This window comes from Gossypium arboreum, chromosome 7, assembly GCF_025698485.1.
Source record: "Gossypium arboreum isolate Shixiya-1 chromosome 7, ASM2569848v2, whole genome shotgun sequence".
Classification (NCBI taxonomy): Eukaryota; Viridiplantae; Streptophyta; class Magnoliopsida; order Malvales; family Malvaceae; genus Gossypium; species Gossypium arboreum.
In genome coordinates, this window is record NC_069076.1 from 80,723,262 (window position 1) to 80,734,089 (window position 10,828).

Here is a 10,828-nt window from a genome sequence, read left to right on the forward strand (position 1 = left end):
ATCTGAGACAAACAAAAGTGATTTTTTTTATAGTTTACCCTGAAAAAAATTTAGGTTGATTCGATCAAGCCCGAGCCAAAAAAATCTTACCTAATGCTTGGCTCGTTTAGAAAATGTGTGCTATTTATATTTTTGCCCAAAAACTCTCAATTTTCGACAGGCCTTTAAGCTTGGGCAGGTGACTTGACCTATGATTAGGTCTACTTCTCCCTTTGTGTTCATATTTGACAACACAATTATGAGAGTAAAACTCAATGAATTTATCACCCATTGTTGCCTTACAGATTCAGATGATATTCGAATTCAAATGCTAAGTTACTACTTGTTATAGATTGGAAGTAAATGTAGATAGATCAGTTCAGATACAAATATTCATTAGAAATACGTGAATATATAGATTATTAAATTTTTACTTCCAACAAGGTTTGAATCTAACTGCACATATATAAAAGAGAGAATATTTTAATGCATAAATCTCATGCACTATCAATTAATACTAAGATGACATATCCTAATTTGTGTAAAACAAAAAAAAATTAAAAGATTTAAAATAAATGCAAATAACTTTATTTTAAAATATAAATATTAATTATAATCATTAAACATAAATAAATACAAAAAATTAAATATGAAACTCAAAATTTAAAACCTCAATTTCAAAATTCAAACCTGAAATCTGAAAGAAAAACAAAATGATTATAATTAATATTTAAATATGTTTAATAAAATCAATAATATTTATTTTCAAGTTCTTCAATCTTTTTATTTTCCACCAATAATGACATCATTTTATTATTAACTTATACCACATTAAATCTATACATCGACAATGAATCAAATATTAAAATCATATTTTCACCGTCAACATTTATCTTAAACATTAATTATAATTTACATAAATAAATAACATATAAAAACGTAATAAAAGTATTTTTAAAAGAAAAACATAATAAAAACATTCTAAAATTAAATTCAATAATTTTAACTTTGAAAAGATCGTGTTTAATCGATTTCGACGGAGAAAACAAAAGCGTCAGGCCTGGTCCATGAGCAGGGGCTTATCGTGGTTGGCCTAAAGATCCTTTTTGCGCCCTAAGAGCAACAAAGGGGCACAATTCGACGCTTTCTAGTTGTGCAGGGGAAAAGGTAGAAAATGGTAAATCATGAAGAGGAAGAAGAAGATATTGTGTGGTTGGACGAATCTTTCTTCATCAATGACAAGTACTGTCACACCCTTTCTTTCATGCTCATGCTCATGCTCATACTCATACTCATACTCCCTGTCAAACTTCTTTCACCTTTAAATATATGTTATATATGTTATTGTGTGCAGTTACCAGCTAACTTCTTTCACCTTTGGGTCTCATGTTCTCCAGCTCTATTGTCTTCACTCAGCTTCTAGTAAGTCCTTTTTATTTAACCACAACCCATTTCTTTGTTACTCAATTTATCATGACTTGGGTCATCAAGGTTCCTTATTAGCGTTTTCATTTGCGGATTCTGTACTTTTCTTGCTTCAGGTTATAATTAACTATTCAAGTGAGGTTTTTTTTTTGTTATTCTGTGTATATATAGATTGACATAAATACTGGTACAAATGGTCTTTGTATAGTTTCCTGGGTTATTCTTTCATCTTGATTGTCAGGCAATTTTCACGGATAACTGGATTTGAAGTTAGAGCAATGTAATTGTTGGATAAAAGGAAATGGAGGTGGAAAAAAATAAGGGTGAACTGATCAAAGGATTATAGCAATTCCATGGCACTGCCTCGCATCTTCTATTCAATAAAAAACCAAAACAATTGTTATTAGATGCATTTTTGTTCGGACGCTGTAGTTACACCTAAAGATCTCCTATGTTCTGTTATATGTATGCTAAGCATTACATTGATATCATATTATTATATTTCTTAATTATTGGGTGTTCTTTTTCTTCTTTTTTTTTTTTGGGGGGGGGGGGTTGTCTGGCATTTGCTATGAAATTGTATACTTAAGATACTAACTATTTGCGAAACAGCTGATTTTGATTTGACAGGACAATTGGTATGGCCTGGTGCAATGCTTTTGAATGATTATCTCTCTAAAAACGCTGAGATGCTTCAAGGATGTTCCGTGATCGAATTAGGCTCTGGTGTGGGTGAGTCATACTTGCTGTTTCTTTTTTCATTTGCTAGGTATGATTGCTTAAAAGTGTTGCATTTGACAATTAGATAACAACCTGAATCTGAATCCAAATCCTTGCTTTTATCTGCCTACTTCTTTGAATCAGTGCCAGTTGTTTTGATTCTTCAAAACTGGGCACCTTTTCATCGCATTGAGGAGATTCATGAAATGTGATATCATACCCTCTACTTTTGTTGTCTTTAACAATATGGACCATGAATGTTTATGTGCATGTGTAACTTGTATGTATATCTTTGGTCATGCGGATATTTTGGTTGAAAAGAAAGAGACAAAGGAGTTCTGTTCATTGACCTTCCTTTTCTTGTACCGATTGCTCTGTTGAAAAATCATCTAAAACAACTTGATTAGGATCAATGACCAATGCTCAATGTACCTCCAGAGTCTAGTTTCTCTATGATTCTTGATTAACTAGTGAGATCGTCTCTAGTTTTTCTGCTCGCTTTTTGAAATAATAGGATAGTCAACTTAATGAAAACTCAATTTCTAATTGCTTGAGTAAGTCCTTTATGAGCAAAAAAGTTTTGCAAATTTGAGTTTTATAGTTGAACTTGTTAATTAATAGGTAGAAAACAAATTCTTTTAGCATGCTCAAGTGTATGTACCAAAATTATGTTTGAAGGACTGGATTTTCCCACTCTAGCTTGTAGTTCCCATTCTCTAGAAGTTTGTTTTCCTGTTATGTTCTATGGGATTTCATTGCATTCATCAATTCATTAAGCAGTTTATAGTTTTGATCCTCTGTTTTACCTTGATGATGTCGAATACTGTCACCTGCTATATAGGTATCACTGGCATGCTCTGCAGCAGATTTTGTCGTCAAATTCTTCTGACTGATCATAATGAAGAAGTGCTGAAGGCAAGATATGAATTTAATTTGAGTGCTAGGTATGTATTTGGTAGCTCTTATCACATTCTCTAATTTTTACCAATGTTTTATCATATACAGATCCTTAGGAGAAACATAGAGCTCAATGCATCTTCTGAAAATCCTAGTTGTTGTGCTGGTGAGAGAAATAAGCTTTGATTGAGAATGCTCATTGTGGACTACCTGATGTCCTCTTTTCACATCTTTCATGCAGCACTAGAAGCTGAGAAGCTGGAGTGGGGAAATTCTGATCAGATTAACAGGATTTTACACAAATATCCTGGAGGTTTTGAATTGATTCTTGGTGCTGACATTTATATCCTGATTACTGCTAGTTAGTTCTTTTTCTCAAGCAATTTATAAAATACAAGGCAAAAGATTGAGCTTTTGAAGGATGAAATTTCGGTTCACATATTGCAGAAGCCAGGAATGAGGCAGCTCTATCAAATTTATCTGAGAACTGAACTCCATTTTAACATTACCATTCCATTCAATCTGTTTCTTGATGATAACTTAGATTAGATACTAATTACCAAGCCATATTCTGTGCATTTGGTTTGTAGTAGAAGCTGTTATCTAAGCAGAAGTGTGTTCTGCTTTGTGGCATAAAAGTGGACCCTAGGTTAGGTGCTGTTTGGTCATGTGCTGACCTGGTTGGACCATTATCTATAATTGCACAAAAAATTGGCATCAAATTTGATGGTTTTAAAAAGCTGCATTTCCTGTCTTTAATGGTTAATCATTCTTTTTATTAGCTTCCTTGAGAACTTGAAATGTAAAGCTTGTCCTTGACAATATCCAAGCTTCCAGCAGTCAAGTGTTCCTTTGCTTTTTGATACTGTAGAACAGCTCCTGAAGAACAGGGGACGCGGACATTGCAAATTCATACTAGCATATGTATCCCGAGCCAAAATGTAAGTCTTATAGTCTCTTTTCCTCCCTCTTGTGATTACTGACTCATAGCTATGATAAATCTGTCATCTTCGCAATGCAAGAATGGCATAAAAATTGCTTTGAACCTCTATCCAGCGGTACACTTTTATGCAGGTAACCTTTTAAGCATGGTGGTATATTGTTTCTTATTTTGTTATTGATAATTGAATTATCTTTTCTAGATTCAGGGTAAATTTTGTGGTTTAGGCAAATTTTAATCTGATCCATGTTTAAAGGTTCACCCCTGACTCCTGTTGGGGTTGTTGTCATTCACTGAGGATGATGCTTGGATATTTCTATGAAAATGATCACCTATTCTCATGACTTTTAACTCCAACAACATAAAAATTTAAATTATATAAATGGGATGCCCCAAACATATTATGAACTTGTTAAAGGTTGAGGATTTCTCTCTGCTTTTAAGATTTATAACCTTCACATGTTAGAGGCTGTCCTGCTGTTCAGACTTAGCTGAAATGACTGCAACAGTTAAGATTTATAAAATTTAAACCTGGTTGCCTCTGCCTAAATTGTTCTGTACCTTCCTTTTGTACCCTTCTTTCTTACATGCCCTAGAGCTTTAACATTGGGTTTTATTTCTTTCTTACTACTATCAATATGCCGGATATTCTAGACTTTTAGCTGATATACTGTTGGTGCAAGCAGGGTCACTTTTAACAGTCCCTATCGTGTAAAAATGTTGCAGACCAAGCTTTCTTTCCTGTCTTTTTTTTTAAAGCATGATCATTTTGTGGAATTTGTATGCAGGATGGATTTGATGGTTATTTCGGAAGCTACTCGACATGGTATGCTGATAAACGAAGTAGCTGGGACAAGGTCTATGGTTGGAAATCTTGAAGGAGTCATCTTTGAAATCACACTCTGCTAGAGCCTAGAGGTGATGAATATTATTGGACTGTGGGAATTTGGGTTCATGACTCGATATCTAAAGAAGCTAGTAACACACATGATTGTGGAAGAAAGGAATCTGATCTGATGTGATAATGGCTTACCTGGTTGTTTGTGACGTTCTCGCCACCAAAGGATTGATGTTTGACTGGAAACGATTTAGAAGGCAAGCAAGTTTAATGCTTCCAAAATCTCTTGTTATTTATAATAGATCCCAAGTATGTTATGCTCGTACTTCCACCCTAGGGCTGGAAATAGTTGCACTGCAGCAGTGGGTTGAATTGTATGTTTATGTCAAGATAATTCAAGAGCCTCATTTGAGGATCACATCAACAATGGTGGAAATACACACACAAAAAAAGAAGTTTTATGGTCGTAGAGAGGAGCCATGAATCTTTCATTGGTTGTGTATTAGGTTGGTGTGGACCATGACACATAACAACTTGGTAAGAACTAGCTATAATTTAGCATTTTCATACCATGAACCATTGAAATCGGCCTTAATAAAATGGTTAACAGTTGAAAGGGTGGCAATGCAAAGATGAACACCTTTATAAACTGTGAACTAGATGGAACCAATCTCCGCAATAAGTAATGGATTTACCTTCGTCTGAAAGTACATAAAATTAGGGCAACCTTGCTTAAATCAAACTTATCTTTCACTCAAAACTCGAAATCTACAATCTGAAAAAATAATTTGCTACGGCTAGTGAATAATGAGACTGCCTGAATAACAGAAGATGTTCCGGTTGCGTCATGAATAATGAGAACTTGAGAACCATGTGGTATTAAATGCCATGATTGCTTTAAATTGCAAGTAAAAAGTGCCTCCGCAGATTGAGCAACATGATGAGGAGTCAGGTTTCAAGAGGGCCAAGCCACCAGAGAGGTCAGCGTCAATACCAATTACTCACTCACATTTGGGTGAGATCCTTTTCATCATATTTGAATTGGATTGGAAATTGAATTGCATTGGAAATCGATTGAACCAACTAAAAAATCAGTTGAATTATTTTTCTTTTTAAATTTTAATAATTTTTTATCGAATCGATTTGACAACCAATCTAGTTCTAAAAACATTTATTTTGAGTCATGATATAAGTAACTGTTAATGTGAGAGTCGTTATATATTAAAATTGGTTTGTGATATAAGTATACATAGAGACATTTTTTTAAGGTTAATTTGGACGATGGTCTAAAAGGAGAGGGCGAGGGGTATTTTGCTTTAAAAAGAAGATTCATTAAAATACACGAAACCTTAATGTTTTGTTATTGCCGTTAAAATACGTATGTCTAGCATTATATTCATATTCTGGTTCGAATATGTCACGAGCAGGTTTTCAGGTTGAATGATATCTAAGTGCCTGCATTTCTTTAGTTGATTTCAAACCTGTATCAAACTCCGTGACCCAAGTGTAATAAATTGACAATCAGAGGCAGGATGTTTGATTTCCATGGCAATCATTTACATCTAAATCAAGACAAAAACTAGTAAAACTTTTTCTTTTTTTTTTTATAAAATAGTTTACAAAATACAAAAGCAGGTATCTTGGTGGTAAGACAAATATTTGGTTTTGGATCATCCACAAAACAACAAGCTCAGGCATAGTTGTCTATAATATTTATTTAGTCAAGAAAATGATAAACTATTAGTCATACTAAAGTTGTTGCCCCTTTGAATGTAATCTTCAGCAAGCTGTTGGAAACATAAACCCGGAATTTCTCCTCTATATCTTACTAAAATCTAGTTTCCAAGCTTTGAAGTATAATTTGGAAGGTGTTGACCCAGATTTTGGTATATATACATACATGTCAGTATGGGGTTTCTCCTTCAATTCAGGAGTTTGTTTTCCAAGCCAGACAGACAAGGGTTTTGCAGGATGGAAATGACACCTCAAACACCAAATGATCCTCTCTACATGAGTGCTCCAGCTAGCCCCAATAGAATCAGCCTGGAAGTGGAAGGTTTGTGTTCCTTCAGTGTCCCAACAAGTCCCACCAGGAGGGCTCTCAAGGTTGCATATGAAACCAGTCCCAATGTTGATGAGTTCGAGTTTGAAACCAGTCGTCGTTTCAATGTTGATGAATATGAGCCTGAGTCCCAACCGGAGGAACCAAATCAAAACCATGGTGGTGTTAAGGAACCACTTCCTACCATGGCTTTTGCTGATGAACTGTTTGCAGATGGGAAAGTGATGCCATTGAAGCCTCCTCCTAGACATCAATATTCTAATAGCTCTACTTGGTCATCCCCTAGGTCGCCACCTACTGGTGTCCTAAGACTTCCATTTCAACGTAGGAGCTTGTGGAACGATGAATTTGATCCTTTCATGGTAGCTTTGAAGAATGTGAAGGAAGAAAACCAAGGGAGGACCCATAGACGGTCTCGTTCCATGTCACCATTTAGGGAGAGGGGTACAACACCAAAAGAAACCAATGAGTATTCAGGGACAAGCCAGCATCGAATCAATCAAATGGGTCTCATATTACCAAGGAAACAGTCGGTTCCAGACCAGAACCGGCAAATGGGTCGTCAACAACAGGTGAAGAAAAGGGAACTAAAGCTGGCAGAGCCCAAAGGAGTTCTTTTTGCAAGGCGAGCAAGGCTTGTGAAAGTTGGGAATGGAAAACCCACAAAACCAAGTGAGATGGATTCAAGTTCAACAATGGAGGGAGGAGACACTCATGCTAAGCAAACCAAGGGTCAGAAAATCAAGAACTTCCTGTTTAGGAGTAGATCAATGAGAAATGAAAACAAGCCTAAATGTTGTGCAAATGGAACACAGTCGATGCCTAAACTTAAAAGGAAATTTAGCTTGAAGGCCATGGGAATTACCCCATACAAAGAGGAAAAGAGGGTACCTGAAGTCACCCTAACCACACTCATACAATATAGACCCAAGTTGTTGCTTTGTATGGGTTATGGGGCTAAGTATGCCAAGTAAAAGGTTCTTCTCTTATGTTGCATGGATTTAAAGATTTGGATTTGCTTTTTATTTGATATGAAAACTTTATGTATAAATTAACTAAAATTTTATAGTATTTATTTAACACATAATTTGTAGTGTTTTTAGATATCATAAGTACGATTGAAAATGTGACAAGCATCATTTTTGTTTATATATTAATTTTTTATTTTACTTTATTTTATAAAATACATGTTATACTTTTAACCTAACTGTAAAATTTAAAACTTTTACAAATTGTATATCAACTTAAAAATATAAGTACACTTAAAAGAATGATATTTATGGTTAAAATCTACTTACCTGCATCTTCTTTCTAAATGTTCACTATCATCTCTACATCTATCCCTCTTTTCTTTCCATTCTTTCTTATGAATGAATTTGTGAAGAGAAGGTGGAAATTTATGGAGCTTAAGAAGAAGAAAAATGCAAAAATGGAGGGTTTTTTCTCCAAGGAAAATTTGGCTAACACAAGGAAAAGGAAGAAGATTTTTATATGTAAGTTTTCTCTTTAATAAATTTCATTGGCTAGGATTAAATATGGGTTTTTGATTAAAAACATATTTTTATTTTTATTTAAAAATATTATATTCATACCTGAGTTTTTATTTCATATTTTTTCTTGACTTAAATGATCTAATATGAAGTAATTTTCAGATAATAAAACCGGTTTTAATAATTTTTCAATTGAGTTTATATTTGATTGACTCATACAACATAATTAAGCACTTGAGTATAGTATAGATGGATATAGATAGGTATAAAAATAATATATCATTGACTTTAATATATCAAAAGACGCAACATCTATAATATTAATGTTTAAATAAATATTCAAGATGAGAAGATATCATGTATGAAGAAATTAAAATATATTATGAAAGTTTGATTGAATAAGAAAATTCTTGCATTTAATTTATTTAATTGTATTTTTTTAATAAATTTATATTATTAGAAGTTGTTTTAGAGAAAATAATTTAGTTTTTATTAAATATGAGTACAAGAATGAGAATAAATTGAATGTTCAGTAATTAAGGAAGGACTAAATTAACAATTAATATTTTTTAAGAGATTACAGTGTGAATTGGATAAGTTAATTAAAAAGAGTAGAAAAGAAAAGAATGTGTTTATTTTTAATAGTTTAGATTAGATTTTATGTAGATTAAATAATTAGGAGTTTAAATCAAATTAGGATAATTAGAGTTTTAATTTAGATAAGATAATTAGGAATTTAAATTTTGCAAAATAGGTGAAAATCAATTTAAGTTTTGCAAAACATGGAAATAATTTTGTTTAATAATATTTATAATTGGATGTGTACAATATTATTTTTTAATGTTGTCTTATAATAAAATCTAGAAATTTCATAATTATTTTGATAATTTTAAGTAATATTTTCCCAATTATTTGATTTGTAAGAATTTTTTAAAATTTGTTAATATATTAGGGACTGTTATTGTAATTATGGAGATAAATTTTGAAAAGATCAAAACAGTGAAATGAAAAGGACTAATAAGGCAAATATAAAAGTGAAAGAACTTGGTGCATAATTTTAAAATGATGGAGGGGTTTATTATGGAGATAACCCATTCGCTTATTTCCTTCTTTATTATTAAATTATGATTTTGTAAGTGATAACAACATAAATTAAATCAAAATTTGTTTATTTTTAAATTAAGTGATGAATTTACCTTTCATATATATTATAAAATTAATAGTGTTTAGAATTTGGAATAAAATTATAAATTGGTGAAATAATTAAAATGAATGCAATGATTTAAATAATAAAATACTTATAATTTTATCATTAAAATGTGAAATTCTTCTTCTTCTATTTCACATTTTAAATAAAACTAAATTGGGCCTATAATTAAGTATATAAGTTCATCGATTAGTGTAGATGAAAACAAAATACAATGTCATAGAGGACTCTTGACAAAATTTAATTTATGTTGCTTATTTTGAGTTGTTTAATGATGTATTATATTTGTTGGGATTAAACCGTATAAATAATGAGTAAGAAAAATAGAGAAAATCGAACATGTAAATATTATATGGAAAAACTTATCCGAAGAGGATAAAAGAACACGGTGAAACAAACTTCACTAAAACGATAAAAATCGAAGAGTATAAAATGGAAAAAATAATCTCAAACAACAAAAACACAAAACCCGAGTACAAGACACTCTCAAAAACTCTCCCTAAAACTCACGTAGGAGATGTTCTGTTAACTCCTAAAGAGGGTTACAAAGACCCTTTAAATAGGCTAATATTAAAGTCCTAATATGACTTAAATATTCCTAGACTAATCAAAGTTTAATTAGGAAAAATAACATAGTTTAACTAGGGGAATAAACCCAATATAAGTTGAATACTTATCACCACCTCGCAACGTTGAGAATCGCATCGTTGCAATGTCAAGAATTTCCTCGTCACGACATTGTCTCTACTTCATTGTTTCAACGTTGTCGTGTCATCTCGAGGCTCCTCGTCATGACATAGGTTCTATTTCGTCTCTGGTTTGCCTGGAAATGTGAGGCACACCCTACAATATTTGTGAAGCTTATAAAATCTTTTCTTTACCATTCTAACCAAATTTTATTTTTGATGAGTATTTTATATTTGAGATTTATTTAATCTAATTTTTTGATATTTGTAAATACCTTTTATATGCATATATCACATGTTTTACAAAAATAATGATAAATCTGAAACGATACACTAAAACAAACTAGTACAAGTACATATTAGTACCAATAGAAAGACAATATATCCACCAATACGATACTAGCTAACTTGAATAAAACACCATTTGAATAACAAGTTCTAAGATTGGTTAACCTCACCACACCCCTTAATTTTCTCTAGAAGAAAAACCTACCGTTGTTAAAAATACTACTATAGTTTTACTTTCTAACCCCTTATACACACATTACCATTATATTGAGTAGGATTTCTTTTTATCAATTAAA

The 10,828-nt window shown here is 32.2% G+C and overlaps 1 protein-coding gene across 1 annotated transcript; it reads left to right on the top strand.

Moving 5' to 3' along the window:
* Positions 1 to 952: 952 nt before the first annotated feature.
* On the top strand, positions 953 to 5,226 carry LOC108484041 (uncharacterized). Its single transcript, XM_017787697.2, has 8 exons — positions 953 to 1,221; positions 1,334 to 1,401; positions 2,017 to 2,136; positions 2,966 to 3,039; positions 3,130 to 3,187; positions 3,263 to 3,364; positions 3,851 to 3,962; positions 4,750 to 5,226. Exons 1-8 carry the CDS (start codon positions 1,154 to 1,156, stop codon positions 4,868 to 4,870), a joined length of 723 nt encoding a protein of 240 aa, XP_017643186.1. The 5' UTR covers positions 953 to 1,153; the 3' UTR covers positions 4,871 to 5,226.
* Positions 5,227 to 10,828: the final 5,602 nt, after the last annotated feature.